Source organism: Macrobrachium rosenbergii, chromosome 21, assembly GCF_040412425.1.
Source record: "Macrobrachium rosenbergii isolate ZJJX-2024 chromosome 21, ASM4041242v1, whole genome shotgun sequence".
Lineage (NCBI taxonomy): Eukaryota > Metazoa > Arthropoda > Malacostraca > Decapoda > Palaemonidae > Macrobrachium > Macrobrachium rosenbergii.
This window is the reverse complement of record NC_089761.1, coordinates 10,262,306-10,281,244: the sequence shown is the minus strand read 5'-3', so window position 1 is coordinate 10,281,244 and position 18,939 is coordinate 10,262,306. Positions and strand designations below refer to the sequence as shown.

Genomic DNA, 18,939 nt, shown 5'->3' with positions numbered 1-18,939 from the left:
CTACACTAGGGGACCTACAGTTTTTACGGCGCTGCCTACTACATTCTAGACTTGGCATTTAGAACATACAATGTAGCTGTGCTCTTTGCAGACATGGCTTTGGCATTTCTTACAAGTTGTTGCACTTTTACGATCTCTCTTGCTTGGACAGATGTGACACCTCTTCTTCCCACTTTTTGTTTGTTGAGAGGATCCTCAGCTGGTTCGGTTACCACTCCACATCTTTCCATGGAACATAATACAGCTTTTGGAAGATTTGGGACTGATTCCAGTCGTTCTGACATATGTGGAATAACTAACTCTTTCACGAGTTCTTTTATAAAAAGTCGACGTTTGTGTGACTTGTTTAGGTGGAAGTCTGGATGTTGTGAAATAAAAATTATGTAAGCATCTAGACAGGCAACGTCTATCATATTGTACCAAAGAATCATTGGCCATCTTCTTGTTTGCCTTTTGCATGAATAAGTTTATGCCATTTGGTCCGTCACATCAACCCCACATTTTGTTTCATTGTAGAAGGTAAAGATAGATGGTTTTTGTTTCTTGCTATCCTTGTCAATCTCTTTATCATGATGCACAGTGCTAAGCAGTATTACATATTTCTGAGTTGGTTTTTTCTTTGGTATGTAGCTGACCATTGTGACATCATTCTTGAAACCAAATTCACTACTGTAAACTTCACGATTCTTTGCACTTTTCATGATGTTAGGAATATCGGGCTTGTTCTGGCGTAGTGTATCAACCAATGACAATTTTTTTTTCCAAAAGGGCCTCTGCTAGTGGTACACTAGTGAAAAAGTTGTCAGTGGTTATGTTACGACCTGTATTTCTAAACTAACTGCACAGCTGTAATACAATTTTTGTGCCAAGGTTTTTACAAACATCTTCCCCAGGCTGTCGTCCAGTGTAAATAATTCCATCAAATCCAAAATAACTTCTGGAATCACAAACCCAAAATATCTTTATTCCATATTTTGACGGCTTCGCTGGCATATACTGGATGAACCTGCACCTTCTCCTGAAAGGAACGAGTTGCTCACCCACTGTCACGCGGTCACTAGGGATATAAGATTTTCTACAATTCACAATGAACTGGTCCCATATATATCTAAAAGCAGCTAGATGATCAGTTTGCAAACGGAATTCTATTGTTCTTTTATCATCAAATCTCATGAAACGCCTAATTTCCTCAAATCTTTCAACGGACATTGTTGCCTTGTTAATAGGGTTAGAAGAGGGTCACCAAATAATTCTCGTATTGGGACATCCCATTGCTTTTCAGAGCCTGCTATAAGAACTATGCTGTCAAAGCAAAAACTTCACTCTTTGTAATTTCTTTCCATTTTTTCTTTTGTGCCCTTCTTATCCGATTTCCTTCCTGGTTTGAGCAATTCTACTTTTCTTTCTACCACTCATCTACTAATTACTGTTCCACTTGTCTTTTTGCCACTTCTCTTTATCTATAATAATAAAATCTGAGTGGATCTTTCTTGTTTGTCCACCCCAGGTGGGGGTGATTAGGTAGGGGATCAGGAGGGTAGGGGAGACATGACATTCCACCCTCCCCTGAAAACCTGTTTGTCCGCCCTTGGGGGTAGGTAGGGGATCGGGGGTGGGGTAGGGGAGACATAACACATCCACCCTCCTTCTGAAAACCTGTTTGTCCGCCCCAGGTGGCGGTGGGGTAGGTATGAGATCCGGAGGGTAGGGAAGGCATGTCACATCCACCCTCCTTCTGCAAACCTGTTTGTACGCCCTGGGGGTTAGGTAGGACAAGACATCAAGAACGTACATAATATTTGTATCATACACTATATACAGTACAATACTAATCAGTGACACAAGTTGCCTTGGGTTTTAAGCAATTTCCCCAGCTACGCCATTTCATCCTTGAAGCTGAACACCCATTTCTCTTCCTTCTGTCCCTTATCCTCTTCGATCCTGGGCAAGAAATCCAAACTCCTAACACCTCTGCATTTATAATCCTACATTCCAAAGTTTCGCTCCTCGTAAGCATCCTGATTCACTCCTCTTTCTTATCAGTTCCCGGACTCCTCCCGATCTTCCTGATTGGCAGCGAGTTCCTGAACGCCGTGACGCCATATTCCTGTGACACTGCGGACAGCAACTGGACCAGGCCATTGAATGGGTTAGTTAGCCTAGTTTTAACTAGCGTTTCGTACGATTATCCAGCATTTGCCAAAGGTTTGCTCCTCCCATATGGATGTTTACGTGTTTTCAACCTGTTTGTGACATGAACCCAACATGCCATAAATAAATATCGGCAACTTATCACATACATCACAAACAAGCTGAATACACGTCAATGACATACTGACAGTTTTAACTAGCATTTCGTATGATCATCCAGCATTTGCCAAAGGTTTGCTCCTTTCTTATGGATGTTGACGTGTTTTCAACCTGTTTGGGATATGTATGTGATAAACTGCCGACACGCTTTGTTTTAATGTGGACTCACCATTACTAAGGCACATTCATGGGATGTCACTGCTTTCATGAAAGTTTACTAATGATGTCACAACATGAAAAACGAGCTTTTCCATTTGATTTTTAACAGTAAATTATCCATAAATGATTAACCCTTTTGGGTCAGTGGCAAATCCAATTTAAGTCCTAACGAGTACACCTGCGTTAATCACTGACCACGATTGATGGATACTGTGATTTTCGTTGATGCTAATACTTATGTTATGTGGCCAATTCTGGCGTTATTTTGAAACTCAGACCCTGTAGTTTATTATGGGCTATTAAAAATATAATAAACATCAAAACTATGAATGAAAATTAACTGTTAACAAAACGAAAAGTCTGTATTCGTCCAATAAGAAAAAATAACGTAAATTCATTGATATAGATATTTCAGTTTGTTAATACCAAGGGAACATCTTGCTAATGATATGTGTTATTGGTATAAATTACATTTCATATGTTATGCAACACTGTTAAATAGACTATTTTTTTATATTTGGCATGGTAATAAGTGATCAGTAATATGCTTGTTTAAATGATCTGCCGTGACCTATTCAAGAGGTTTCCATTTGAAGTATGTCACACATTAGTGACGATTTTTTTACTACTCATTTTTCAAATGACGTATTGATGCATCGTAACTGAATCAACGGTTGGATTTTTTTACGCCTCATCAATGTATAAACCAAAGGGTTAATCGGTCAGTTTCTTATGTCTCATCAATGTATAAACCAAAGGGTTAATCAGTCAGTTTTTTATGTCTCGTCAATGCATAAACCAAAGGGTTAATCAGTCAATTTTTTATGTCTCATCAGTGTATAAACCAAAGGGTTAATCAGTCAGTTTTTTTATGTCTCATCAATGTATAAACCAAAGGGTTAATCAGTCAGTTTTTTATGTCTCATCAATGTATAAACCAAAGGGTTAATCGGTCAGTTTTTATGTCTCATCAATGTATAAACCAAAGGGTTAATCAGTCAGTTTTTTATGTCTCGTCAATGCATAAACCAAAGGGTTAATCTGTCAATTTTTTATGTCTCATCAGCGTATAGACCAAAGGGTTAATCGGTCAGGTTTTTGTTTCATCAATGTATAAACCAAAGGGTTAATCTGTCATGTTTTTATGTCTCATCAGTGTATAAACCAAAGGGTTAATCGGCCAATTTTTTATTTCTTTAATGTATAAACCAAGGGTTAATCTGTCAATTTTTGTGTCTCATCAGTGTATAAACCAAAGGGTTAACCGGCCAGTTTTTATGTCTCATCAGTGTATGTAAACCAAAGGGTTAATCGGTCAATTTTTATGTCTCATCAATGTATAAACCAAAGGGTTAATCGGTCAATTTTTATGTCTCATTAGTGTATAAACCAAAGGGGTTAATCGGTCAGTTTTTATGTCTCGTCAATGTATAAACCAAAGGGTTAATCAGTCAATTTTTATGTCTCGTCAATGCATAAACCAAAGGGTTAACCTGTCAATTTTTTGTGTCTCATTAGCGTATAGACCAAAGGGTTAATCGGTCAGGTTTTTGTTTCATCAATGTATAAACCAAAGGGTTAATCTGTCATGTTTTTATGTCTCATCAGTGTATAAACCAAAGGGTTAATCGGCCAATTTTTTATTTCTTTAATGTATAAACCAAAGGGTTAATCTGTCAATTTTTTGTGTCTCATCAGTGTATAAACCAAAGGGTTAACCGGCCAGTTTTTTATGTCTCATCAGTGTGTAAACCAAAGGGTTAATCGGTCAGCTTTTTATGTCTCATCAATGTATAAACCAAAGGATTAATCGGTCAATTTTTTATGTCTCATTAGTGTATAAACCAAAGGGTTAATCGGTCAGCTTTTTATGTCTCGTCAATGTATAAACCAAAGGGTTAATCTGTCAGTTTTTTATGTCTCGTCAATGTATAAACCAAAGGGTTAACTGGTCAATTTCTTACGTCTCCTCAATGTATAAACCAAAGATACAATCTGCCAATTTGTTAATTTGTGACATGAGCAGTAAGCTCTCTTAGAGGCATGTCTGTGCTTATCATTTGTACCATCTGTTGCACATAATTCAAATTCCTCATATCTTTGGGGTCCGTTAGCCTTCAGTTCTCGAAATGTTCTCCCCAAGCTCCCAGTGTGAGATGATAAAGGAAGATTCCACCGGCCACGAGCAGATTGTGCCCTGTGAGAAGTGGATTTATGATACGTCTGTTTTTCACTCTACGATTACAATGGAGGTCAGTTGTTCTCAACTGATTTTCTTTTAATCATTTAGTGTTTTTTTTTTTTTAGTTTCATGTGTTGTTGATTTTCCAGTCCAGTATTAGTTTGCATTTTATAAATGTATTCTTTATGATGAAACTTGACGTGATTGATCATTACTTAACGGGTTTTTCAAGTTTTTGTTGACTGTTGCGTCAAATAACCCTTACTGACATGTTTAAATTTTCTAAAGATTTATATACATGTATGCTACATCAAGTCCAAGACTATGTAAAATGTAGGTGACAAAATAGTTGATGAAATTGTCAAATATTAGAAATCAATTTCAAGACTTACTCAACAGTTTGGGTGAAATAGTTCATGGAAAATATGAATTGCAAATTGTCAACTAATGTTACCTAGCACAGGCAGAAAATTGAAGTTCACTAAAGCGCTTAATGATAGATTACCTTCTGAATGAATTTATGCAATGGGTGTAATATCCCTTTTCCAGTGGAACCTGGTATGCGAGAGAGCTCAGCTCTCTCCACTCTTCCAGACCATCTACACTGCTGGATGTTTCCTGGGGGCCATCCTGGGGGCGCTAACGGCGGACAGGTTAGTCCCGTAACCTATTTCAATGATAAGATTCCTACGAACATTTCAACATTTCAACATTTCCTTGTATCTCCTCTTTGTGAACGTGCGTCTGAGTTCCTTTCTGTATAAATATTATATTTCGATTTTTCTAGAGCTGGTAGAATATGTACTTACTGGAAAAGCCAGCAATAAGAGAAAAGTAGGTTGAGCGACTAAAATTTGTCATTGAAAGTTTTGAAGTTTGATGGCAAGATGTTCTAGAGGCTGGTGAAAGACAAAGTTAACAGGAAAATAGAACTTATAAATAGGCTCAATGGAACCAAACTATAAGGTTTATTTTATTTATTGGTTTATCCAACTTGTATCACAACAATTTAGGTCGACAATGCTGGTGGGTTATAAGAATAAATACATAATAAGAGTAAAACGAGCTTCTATCAGAAAAAAAAGCAACTTTTAAAAGATGCGCATGAATAACACCCGAAAAAGCAAGAGTGGCCTGTTGTTCGAATGAAATGTTACAATAATAGAAAGCCTCCCGAATATTCATGAAAGCCTTGTGAGCTTCGTACAACAGAAGATATTGCTGGTTTGTGATAGTTCAAGTGCAACATCATATCTCCAAAAACCTGGTTAAATGTTTTCAGTTTTCCAGTACCACTAATATTGAAATACCCATTTTCTAATTTTCTTCTGCAGATATGGTCGGAGATGGTCCATAAAAACTGGTGCTCTGTTGACAACAGGTTTCACTGTACTGCTGGTGTTTTCACGATGGTTCTGGCTTGTGATGCTGACTAGGTTTCTCTTGGGAGTTTTTAACACCATCATGATCTACCCTGCTTTCATTATTTGTAAGCAATTCTTTCATTCTTCTGCTGATTCTCATATAAATGAAAATCTAACTTAGGCGCTCTTTCATGAATGCTAACTATAGTAAAGGAGTTTTCAACGCTAATTCTGCTTTACAGCAATGGAAATATGCAACCCGAGTCTGCGCACGACAGTAGGCATTTTTCTTGCTTTGCCTTATGCCTTGATGATGATAGGTCTAGCTGGGTTAGCTTACTGGATCAGGGACTGGCGTATTCTCCAAGCAGCAGCCTCTTGGCCTTGTCTAGTGCTTCTAGTGCTTATGTTGTGAGTAAACAGTTGAGTTTCTTGAGTCTGCCCTAGTTATGTCCCTGACAGATGATACTTCTGCAGGGACCACAAGACTGAATCTTTTATGTGGCCTTTACTCATCATGGCTTGTCGAAAATGCTAGTGTAGTGAATAAAGTGTTGAGTCTTTGACCTGTATCGTTCATTTCATGTATCAATTAAAACTTCATTTGATGCTTCAACTTGATAACTTTTGGACACATATCTCAGAGAACGCTTTTCTTTCGTTGAAGTTTAGTCTTAATCTAGATTTTATTTCACTACTACTGTAATTTCAAGAGTTAAGGACCGTCTCTATTCCTATGTAACATTGACATACAAAACTCCACAGTAACAAAAGGGTTTGTGACTGTGTATTACTCCTGAATTATAGTCTGAAAATGAATGAATTATGTCTCCCAGCTTAATAGATGAATCCCCACGCTGGCTCATTGTGAAAGGACGGTTGGAAGAAGCCATCAAGGTTCTCCAGAGAGCTGTGAAACTCAATCGGCCGAATCTCTCTCAAGAACTGGATGTCAGTGTCTTAGTTCACTCTGTGTATCAGGTAGGATGACTCTCATTTATTTACATTCTTGAATTTACATTCGGGCATCTTTATGTACACAATCAATGCATGCTGGATGTTTATGGAAATACTAACATGTGCCTTATTTAAGTACTCGATAGATATACTGAACTGTATCATTACTGTATTCAGTCAAATCTTCACAGGGCAAGAATTCTTAGGGTGCACAGCCATTAGCAGATCGGAGTGATTAAAGTAGTTTTTTAAAATAATAATTACTCAGCCTCATCTGTGGTGGACCAAGTTGGCATCATTTATCTTTGGGTCAGGCTCGTCTTCCATTCTACCTCTACTAATAGACGATGGTAGATTGGTTACTGACCATAGGTAAAAGGCTGAAAAATTTGCATTTCGCTCCAGGGATGTTAAGAAAATTCAGGATAATCTTGATAGCTGGGGCGGAGAACATCCTGATGGTTTCTTCCCTTTGTTTTTAAAAAAAGTTTCTAGCGCGTTGTCTCCCAAAATTACATGATTTTATAGATTTTTATGTTGACATAGTATCTTTGCGGATGAGCACAAGCTTAGTAATACAGTGCCTGTTCCAAAGAGTGGCATATCTGCAGACTGCAGTAACTGCAGACCAATCACCATTCTCCATGTGCTCTCCAAAGTTGTTGAAAAACTTATTTTTATGCCACTGTGGAATCTAAAGGATTGTTAGCTTATGGTCAATATGCATACAGGAAGCAGATGGGTACCTGCGATGCTCTTTTAGGCTTGACATGCCATTTGCGAGAGCACCTTGGTAAGCGTTTTGAGTGCAGAGTGATTCAAATAGATTTTAGTGCTGCTTTCGATTTAGTAAATCACAAGGCACTTATTTATGAACTTCAGAATCTTGGAGTGGGTGGATATGCTTAGGATTACTTCAAGAGTTCCTTACAGGTAAGCAGCAGCTAGACGGGATCTTTAGTGAACCAAGATCTTTTGTGTCTGGAGTGCTACAGGGCAGTGTTCTTGGTCCACTGTTGTTTTTATTGTATACAGGTGATATGGTTGTTGGCCTGCAAAACAAGATTGATGATGCAACGCTTGTGGGTGTGGTAATGTCTCCACTTATAAGAAATGAAGTTGCCCTCATTCGGGACATAGACCGGATCAGGGAATGGTGTAATCGGTGGGGTATGAGGCTATACTCCAGTAAAACGAAAGCACTATTGATTGGCAGATCTCGTACAGATTTCCCACCCCATCCTCCCCTTCAGGTGGATGGAACTTTGCTGATTGAGTCTGGAGCTATTCTAGGTGTAACTTTTGACACACATCTAACTTTTGAGAAACATTTAATGAAAGTTTCAGCAAGTGCCACACAAAAGATTATGTAAGGCCTCATATATTCATAACAGTGACAAAATCAACGCAACCTCTTTTAGGTCATTTGTCCTACCTTTGCTCCTTTACTGGAATACTGTTCTCCGGTGTGGATGTCTGCCTCTGCCAGAGATTCATCTCTTTTGGATAGAGTGGTTTGGATAGAGCAGTTATGACTTGGTCCTTCGACGGATGGTCTCTTGTCTGTCACTTTTTCCTAAGTTGTATTTCAGCAGAGATCTTTCACATTCACAATTGATCCCTGATCCCTGATCCCTTTTATCTGCCGAGAGCAACCAGATTCACTGAACAGCAGCACCAATATGCAGTAAAAGTGCCTCGCTTTCGAACTTCTCAGTTCCAGAGGGCCTTTATTCTCCAACCGTTGGACTGTGGAACAGCCTCCCAGAGGATGTCGTGCAGGTGGAACTTCAGAAGTTCAAGCTAAACTGCAATACACTACTACCCTAATACTATTCTTCTTGCATTTGAATACATTTTTATCTATTTATCTATTTATTATTGTTTTTTCGTTTTTTTAATAAGTAGGATCTCTTTCTGTATTTCCCTATACTTCCTCTTACCTCTTCCTAATGAACACCATATTATTTGGAATCTTGAATTTTAAATCAATGAACCCTGTGGGCTTGTTCCATATGAATAGGTTTCATCTACTGAATAATAACAATAATAATACAATGTACCTTCATTTAGCACTCAAATGCTGTAGTGCACAACTTCCAGTGTATTTTGTAATCCTTCACAATGGCCTTGTCCTTGCTAATGCTGCTTTTAAGAAATTTTTTCAAGAACAGCTCAGACTTTCACCATCATCTACGTGTCTGTTGCAATGTCTCAGTTTCAAAAATTGCTTTATATTTGTAAAAGTCATCCAGATATTTCTGGATGGCTTTTATGGTAGACAATGATGTTCTTTTCCTGAATTGAACTTTATCTGTTAATTATCTCTACGCCTTCCTAAGTACATGTAAGTGCAGACACGTATTTCCCTTTAACTTTATGAATTATTTTCCCACTGACATCATGACTGATTATCTACTAACTTTCCATGTCACCGCTAACTCTTATTTGTGATTCCATTTACCAAACCACAGAATCTGAATAAGTCACAGACGCAGAAGACGAAGGATGAACACAATGGAAGCGTGCCACCACTCCACTTAAACTCAGGCAAGACCCAAGCAACTGGAGGCAATGAACTGAGCTGTAGCAGGTCTTTCAATGCGCTAGGCCTAGATGACGGAGTTGGTTCTTGGTGGGCGGGACCTGTGGCTCTCCTGAGAACGAAAATCATCAGGAAAGTGACACTGGTACTGGTTGTTGTGTGGCTTCTGCAAGGAGTCGTGTACCTGGGATTGCCACTGAGTTCGAGTTCATTCAGGTAAGGAAAACGCAACCGATTTTCTCAAAAAATGACTTGATAGGTCATTCTTGTGATTATATATTCTCCCGATAATGTTTCGTGGTCGGGCAGTCGTCTCAGGAAATCCTTTTCTTACGACCGCAGCTCTCCTTTCCTCTACATGGCCCTGCTGGGAGCCTTCGAGGTACCTGCTTACAGCCTGACAGCTCCGATTACGAAGCGTCTGGGAAGAAAGTCAGTCGTGACCACTTGTCTCATCGGCTGTGGCGCGCTTCTTCTGTCGGTTACAGGGCTCTTGCTGGCTGACATGAACAACGGTGAGTTAACTATCTTCCTTTCAACATTGCAAAGATTTTTGAAAGTATAATTCTGTGAGGATACATTATATGATTCTAAGATTTTCCTCTTTGTAAGAATACTTTTAGACGTTGCAAAATGAAATAGATTTTTTCAACCGAAAGCTTGTTAGCTGACAACTGTTTTTACAGTAAGGTAGATCTGCTGTTTCTTATAATATTCATAATTAGCCTTTAACCTGTAAATATGTTAATTATTTAATGGAGCATACATGACAAATCATTACATTTCTGTAGGCAATTAACCTTTGCCTATCAGTCTTAATTTTTGCTTTATAGATGAATGATAATTATGCAAAAACACATGTACATATACACACAAACGTGTGTGGATGCTGAAATGGGTACCTGCATCTGCTGGGTCCAATAAATAGGGCGTGGGACTAGCAATTTCATTCTTAAATATTTCCAGAGATCTTAAATATATTATATATATATATATATATATATATATATATATATATATATATATATATATATATATATATATATATATATATATATATATATATATATATATAGTGATATATATATATATATAGTATGCTTCAGTCATGTGTGTATATTGTTATGGGCCCACGCCCATCAAACATACACAAGTCTCTTAAAATACAAATAAAGTCACTAACGACCAAGTCCACAATAGGTGGAATGGCCGCAACAGAGTGTACAGAGATGGAATCAAGGAGGATAAAGAAAAACTGAAAATAAAACCTTAATATTTAATACAAACTTTTAGAAAGAAATGACCACTGAGCCTCTTACAAAATACATTAAATAAACACAGTATCAACCACACACTGAAAACATCAAATAACAAACACACACCAAATTAAGACAGACTATGCAATTACACTTTAAATAGAGGGCCCTGAAAGTAATAGAATGTCGAAAAGTCAGAATAACCTAACTTATTACACACTAAATACCTATCACTAACGAAAAATAAATTGCTTCCCTTAAGTGAGCTCTAAACGGTGGTAGTGGCTAACACAGCCTTTAAATCACGGGTCGAGGGGAATATTATATATTCTTAAGACCTTACCAAACGTAAGAGAGGTCCCCTTGGCAAAATAACTGGGCCAAGGGCGCAGACTGAAGAATGAATCACTTTAATGTCGCAAGACAATCAATGTACACGGTCGTCCGACAGGTAATCACACCTTACCAATTGGCGGAGAGGTCCCCTTGGCAAAATAACTGAACCAAGGGCGCAGACTGTAGAACAATCAATCTCTCAAAGGAGGACAGCAGCGGCAACTGAAGAAAGGCAGATAATCCCAAAATAAGTCAAGCCCTCACAATGTTAATGGTCCAGAAACGACTGCCTCAGTCCTGGCGAGACAGCGCCGAATACAGCTCCGGATGAGAAGCCAACACCACACATGAAAATAAAACAAGCTCATTGTAATTAAAACTATACAACAAGTCAGAAATGTCGGGGAGGAGGAAACAGGGTCATTACGTTCCAAAAAAAAATAATTACTGCCAAAGTGACTTATTCAAAACAAATTAATTTATGTTAAATTAAACACATTATAGTGACCACGCCAAAAATAACATCAGTATCAACATATGAAGAAATATGGTAATATCCCCATGAACTCACAAGTGGAGTGGTGGGCACAGGTTAGCAGAGCAGCAATGTTAACAAGACTAACCTATTATTAGACTAAACCTAGATAACCGACAACAAAAATATAAATCGACCACAATGGGGCTAGTGTTACCTCAACCAAGGTCACCACTCATACACCAGCCTGTAGCGCCTAAAAACGACCATGCTGTGCTACAGACCCCGTGAGCCCGTGACCTGGCTAAATTATTCTGAAAACACAAATATCAGTCAAACAAAAATAAGGACCAAAACCTTAATAGATTAACCTTAACTTAGTCTAGGTCACCACTCATACACCAGCCTGTAGCGCCTAAAAAACGGCTGTGTTGTGCTACAGACCCGTGAGCCCGTGACCTATCTAAGCTATGTAAAGAAAAATTAATGTGGACCATTGGCATAAATAAAGAACAGGGACATAACAGTATATGATTAATGATTTATAAAACTAACCATCAATCACCAAAAAAAAAAAAAACGTAACACACTGTTCACATATCAATGATTTTACTACACACTCAATATTGTGGCCCTTCACAACACTTTCAATAATGCCTCTTTTCACTCCAGAGAGCGTCACACTCAACACTGTTTGTTTTTGCAACTCATTGAGTTTCAAAGAGCGTCTTTTCACTTCACTTCACTCAGTTTTAGTGCCTCTACACTTCAGAGAGCGTCCTCACACTAAAAGGGTTTGGGCCTTAAATACACACATCATTAATGGACATACACAAGACAATGGTAACACCTTAAAATTAACCTGGACATACACAAGACAATGGTAACACCTTAAAATTAACCTGGACATACACAAGACAATGGTAACACCTTAAAATTAAGCCTCCACCAATAACACATACTAAAGTAAACAGAAATCAAAGTACCCATAACCACTCTTAATCAAAGACGACACCGAAGAAAAACCTGCAAATCACGACATTTAACATCTTAATCTTAAATACTTAATCCTAAATTATTTCATAAACAAAAAAAACACCTGACACAACATTATACAACACACCTGGAAACAACACACCTGAAACCTGTACATTCAATAAATTTATAGGATTAATCAAATCAATTAATATAAGTATATACAAAACAACTTTACTGAAGAACAAAGGTTTTTTCTCAAATCAGCCTATCGATCAGTCACTGATGCGTGACAGCATCAGCGACAACATTACTTTTGCCTGGAATGTGTGAAAAGCTAAATTCCATTCCTGGAGCAGGAGGCTCCAACGCATCAACCGTTGATTTTTATTCCTAAACCTGTTCAAGAAAACCAACGGATTATGATCCGTTAATATTTTAATCAGAGTCCTGTGAGGATAAATACACCTGAAAATGATTAACAGCTAAAATTAATCCCAAAAGTCTCTTTCTCTACAGTCAGTATTTCCGTTGTGCCGGGGATAACTTTTTTGGAGAAATAGGCAACAGGATTAGATACTCCATGAGCATCTTCCTGCAACAAAACTGCTCCAACCCCAACATCACTCGCATCAGTAGCAAGCGAAAAGGAACGTCAAAATCAGAAGCTTTCAAAATAGGGAAATTCATTAGGACCTGCTTTAATTTTTCAAAGGCATTTTGGGCATCATTAGTTCATACAAAAGTCACATTCTTACGTAATAAATTAGTCAGGGCTCAGCGATATCAGAAAAATTCTTAACAAATCTACGATAATGCCCTACTAAACCAGGAATTTTCTGACATCCCTGCGACACTTCGGTATTTCAATATGTCTAATAGAGTCTACGTTTGCCTGTTTTGGAGCCACTTTCCCAAATCCTACTTCGTGACCCAAATATACAACCTTTGCTTTGGCAAACTCACTCTTTTAGGTTTATAACCAAACCAGCTTTCCTAAGTACCTGAAATAAAGGCCTTAATACGTTTAAGATGGGTGTCCCAGTCATCACTATAAATCACAATATCATCAATATAAACAACACACCCCTCTAAACCTTGGACCAAAGTATTCATTAACCTTTGAAAGGTTGCAGCGGCATTCTTCATCCCAAAAGGCATTACTTTACATTGGTAGAGTCCTCGCTGCGTTACAAACGCTGACAAATCCCGTGCCCGTTTGGACAGCGGAACTTGCCAATACCCTTTAACAAATCAAATTTAGTTATATATTTTGAATTCCCTATCCTGTCAATACAGTCCTCTATCCTGGGTAAAGGATAACTATCAGGCTTTGTGACCTCGTTGACTTTGCGGTAATCAAAACAAAGCCTGAATTGACCATCCTGTTTCTTTACCAAAACAACAGGTGAAGACCATGGACTGTTGCTGGGTTCGATCAGCCCGTGTCGTAACATATAATCAACCTCTTTATCCACAACATCATTTTTAAATGGATTTAACCTGTAAGGGATTGTTTTACCGGAGTTGCGTTACCCACATCCACATCATGTTCAAGGACAGTGGTCTGTCCTGGAACATCCGAAAATAAATCCTTATAACTAAAAACTAACTTTTTCAAAGATCCCTGTTCTACTAAATTCAAATGTGAAACCATTTCTGAAAAATTTTCTAAAGAATGTTCATTATCATTAGGCCATTCAGCACCATCAAAACAATCATCATCAAAATTACTCACGTCTGGAAAAAGAAAAGAATTAATACCATTACACTTTGTAGTATCACCAACTAATGCCACAGGAATAACTTTGTCACGACCTTTATAAACTTTTAACATATTTATGTGACACAGCTGGTAGGGTCTCCTCCTTTCAGGAGTTTCAACTAAATAATTAACATCACTTACTTTCTTTAAAATTTTCCACGGTCCTGAAAATGAAGCTTTTAAAGGGTTTCCTGGAATGGGAAGCAATACCAAAACATTATCACCCACTACAAAATTACGCTCCTTAGTCTTTCTGTCAAAAAAAGTATTTCATTTTCTTTTGGCTACACAATAAATTTTCGCCAGCAAACTTCCAAGCCTTCGTTAATTTATCACCCAAATTACTAACATAATCTAATAAATTTATATCAGGGCGTCCCCCTCCCAAGATTCACGAACCACATCCAATGGACCACGCACACAATGACCAAAAATAAGGCTGAAAGGTGAAAATCTAAAGATTGACTCGCACTGACCGAAATGCAAATAATAAATAAGGTAGTTCCTTATCCCATTCGGAACCATTAACCAAACAATATTTTTTATCATAGACTTCATGGTTTGATGAAATCGTTCCAAAACACCTTGACTTTCAGGATGGTACGGAGAAGAAGTCACATGTTTAATTTTTAATTCAGCCATCTTCTCCTAAATAATTTACTCAGAAAATTAGACCCACAATCGGACTGAATTACTTTGGGCATTCCGAACCTGGTGAAAAATTCAATTAATACTTCAACAATTTTAACAGATTTTACATTTCGTAGTGGTATTGCCTCAGGATATCGAGACATCCTATCCATAATTGTTAAAATATACTGATTGCCACTACGAGTTTTTGGTAAAGGACCAACCACGTCAATAATTACCTCTCTGAAAGGTTCAGAAACAACAGGAATAGGATGTAATGGTGCTTTTGGAATTGGTTGATTAGGCTTCCCGACCTTTTGACATGCATCACAACTATTTACAAATTTTTAACATCATCTTTCATCTTAGGCCAAAAATAATTTTCACACAATTTAAAGTGGTTTAAAAACACCAAAATGACCAGCCAAACCATTTTCATGAGCCAATGTCATTAACTCCTTTCGATAAACAAAAGGAACCACAATCTGTTTAACAATTTCACAACCTGTATTAATGGCATCAAAAAGGTCTACTTATTCTATACAAAATATCATTAATTATCTTAAATCGAGGGACAGTCAAATCAGTAATTTCGCCAGAACTCAACTGGAGGTCTTTAAAATCTGCTTTCTGAGCTGTAATAAGTTCTAAGTAGTCCAATTAAGTTTTATTATCCAACACATCACTATCTACAACTAAGCTATCACTACGATCTAAACTACTCAAATCAACATCAACTACCGACTCTGCAGAGTCAACACTACTAGCCTTCGATCAGTGACTACAGATATTTCATTACGGAATTTAATACAATAGGGAAAGTTTTATTTATTAGGGCGACATCATTTCCTAACACCAAATCCACATCTTTAATAGGAAATTTATCAATAATGGCCAGTTTTAAATAACCTGAAAAAGACGGGCATGATAAAAAAACTCTCAACCAGGTAAGACCTGACCGTATCTGGAAAACCACTTAACAAAACATATTCCTTATTTGAACATTCTAAATCAATAGGCAAGGATTCTCTGAGAATTAAAGACTGAGCAGCCCCAGTGTCACGCAAAATTTTAACCTTTCTTTGCTCAGTCAGAATTCCCAGAGCGGACAAAACCAATAGACAAAAATTTCTGAAAAGCAGCCAGTGACTTATTATTGCCTAGTCATTGATTATTAGAGTTCTCAGCCACTGACTCGTTCTCATTCCTTCGAATGGCCATTACCGGTCGTCTTTCGGTTCTTTGTGACCTTTTAAATGCATAACACATGCTCTTGACGTGTCCCTTCTTATGACAGAAGAAACAAGTCAAAAGTTTCCCAACCTCTCTGGGTTATCTGTGGTCTGCCTTTATAGCTGTTAACAGGAGTAGTACCGAGAACCACAATTATCATTGGGCCTGTTATACCTGTTCTGATTACTACTCCTGTTAACTCTCACCCAACCAGATTTCTCATTTCTGGGTACCTCCCTATCACATTTTTATGAGAGAGGAGGTACTCATCACTTACAATAACCACCTCCTGTAAAGTTTCTAATTTTAACTCTTCGAGTGTACCTTCACCTCATTAGGCATGGACCTTTTAAACTCCTCAACCAAAATCAATTCTTTTAATTTCTCAAAGTCCGTCACCTCCTTAGACTTTAACCAGTCGCCAGCAAACTGCTCTTTAGCCCTGGCGAACTCTACAAAAGTCTGCCCTCTTTCCTTCTGTAAATTACTGAAGCGTTGTCAGTATAGCTTCCGGTACCAACTCGTAAGCCTTCAAAACTATGGCCTTCACAGAATCATAATCTGAGGACAGATCTTCGTCCAAGGTAACGTAAACTTTCTGGGCCTTACCTAACAATTTACTCTGAATAAAGTGGTCCAATACTCCTTTGGCCACTCCAACCTTGAGCTATCCTCTCAAAAGAAACAAAAAACTCTGCCACGTTGACTTCCTGAAAATTTGGGACTAACTTTAGAGCTTCAGTTAGATTAATACAAGGCATTTGCAGACATATTATGTTGGGAAGAAGAAGAACCCCTATTACTCAATGCTTGCATAGCAAGTTCGTGCTCTCTCTCTCTTTCTCTCTCCTCAGCCTTCAACCTTTGGAGATCTATTTCCATTCTTTTCAACTGAATCTGCCAATCTAAAATTTCTACTGACACCGCTTCCTCCACCTGCCTAGTCTCTGGTTTACCTTCTGCCTTCATCACCTTAACCTTTTCATAAACATTAAGAAGCAACAAGCCCTTCCTAACAGACCAGGATTTTCAATTTCAACAAATTCTGCTACACACTCTAAATCAGGCTTATTCAAGTCTGCCAACCTGTCTGCCACCCCTCTCCACTCAAGAGCTCAGGATATTCAAATCAGCCATAGTAAAATAATTGCACACAAGTAAATATATAAATGTATCTCAAAATATACCCAAAAACAAACCAATACACTGAACACCAATAACCACACAAATATCCTACCACGGTCAAAAAAAAATTATAAACACCGATCAACACAAAAATTAGGAGAGAAGGTATTACTGGCTTGCAAACACCCCAAGAATCCACTCTATACACTCCAATGACTACAGGATCTGACAAATCCTGGCAAAAGGTCACTTCAAATGTTATGGGCCCACGCCCATCAAACATGCACAAGTCTCTTAAAATACAAAATAAAGTCACTAACGACCAAGTCCACAATAGGTGCAATGGCCGCAACAGAGTGTACAGAGATGGAATCAAGGACAATAAAGTAAAACCAAAATAAAACCTTAATATTTAATACAAACTTTTAGATAAAAAAATGACCACTGAGCCTCTTACAAAATACATTAAATAAACACAAAAATCAACCACACACTGAAAACATCGAATAACAAACACATTTACACCAAATTAAGACAGACTATGCAATTACACTTTAAAGTAATAGAATGTCGAAAAGTCAGAATAACCTAACTTATTACATACTAAACAATTATCAAAAAAATAAACTGCTTCCCTTAAGTGAGCTCAAAAGTCGGTGGAAAGTTAGGGCAAACACAGCCTGACTTAAAATCACGGGTCTCAACAATCAATATTCTGAGACCTTCCCAAAGGTAATCACACTTTACCAGTTGGACAGCCAAGGGCCCCTTGGCAAATAACTTTTAACCAAGGATCAATGGCAGACCGACAGGTAATCACACCTTACCAGTTGTGGTTCTCCAGACTGGACTGTTATGCCAGCCTGAAGAATAAATCAATCTCCCAAAAGGAGGACAGCAGCTTACTGGATCAAACCATAACTGTGTGGTAGTTTGGATGTTGTTTCTTGTGACCTAAGGGCTGCCAAGTTAGGGACCCAATCACTAAGAGATGTACCAGTTAGTGGGGACTAATTACAGTCAGAGGTGGACAGTGTTTGTAAATTTGGGTGTTGTCAATGTGTTAATTTTGTAAAGGTGTTTAGTGATTGTTGAATACATGAATAGTCAGGAACTCTCAAATCTTAATAGCTGTGTTAACATAAAAATAAATTGGGTTCAATAAGTATTTTGTCATTGAAAGGTTATTAGGAAGTATGCTTTTCTGGTTGATAAAGTAAATAAATTTCTTTTTGTATTTGAATGTGATGTTTCTTTCATGGTGGTCCAAAATTCAAGATATTTTATAGTGTATGTGTGGTGTATTCAAGTTTGCCTGTGTGTTGGAGGGTGGACTCTCTGCAAGGTAATAACATGGGCTGACGAACCTGGAAATTTCTCGATTCACTTGTGTGCCTCTCATGTCTAATTTTTTTTGCCTGATGGTAAATAAGACTTGGTTTTAAGGTAAACAGTTCTATTGGTGTTGGATTGATGTTACTGCCAAGGATGATTCCTTCATAACTGTGTTTTGTATTTTCTTGTAGTTTGTTAAATTGTGTGTTGGATATTGCTGAAGGTGCCAGGCATTGGGCTAATAAAAATGATGATATTGGTATTTTGTCATCAATTGTTTTGTATACTGTGA

At 37.8% G+C, this 18,939-nt stretch overlaps 1 protein-coding gene across 1 annotated transcript in view; it reads left to right on the top strand.

The window, feature by feature from the left end:
* The first annotated feature begins 2,047 nt into the window (after nucleotides 1-2,047).
* LOC136849385 (organic cation transporter protein-like) overlaps nucleotides 2,048-18,939 on the top strand; it is a 44,824-nt gene continuing 27,932 nt past the window's right edge. The window contains exons 1-8 of the mRNA XM_067122737.1: nucleotides 2,048-2,149; nucleotides 4,613-4,721; nucleotides 5,201-5,304; nucleotides 5,986-6,140; nucleotides 6,258-6,426; nucleotides 6,852-6,996; nucleotides 9,447-9,733; nucleotides 9,860-10,032. Of these exons, the coding sequence (XP_066978838.1) occupies nucleotides 4,626-4,721; nucleotides 5,201-5,304; nucleotides 5,986-6,140; nucleotides 6,258-6,426; nucleotides 6,852-6,996; nucleotides 9,447-9,733; nucleotides 9,860-10,032 (1,129 nt within the window). The 5' untranslated portion in view covers nucleotides 2,048-2,149; nucleotides 4,613-4,625. The remainder of the gene's footprint in view (nucleotides 2,150-4,612; nucleotides 4,722-5,200; nucleotides 5,305-5,985; nucleotides 6,141-6,257; nucleotides 6,427-6,851; nucleotides 6,997-9,446; nucleotides 9,734-9,859; nucleotides 10,033-18,939) is intronic.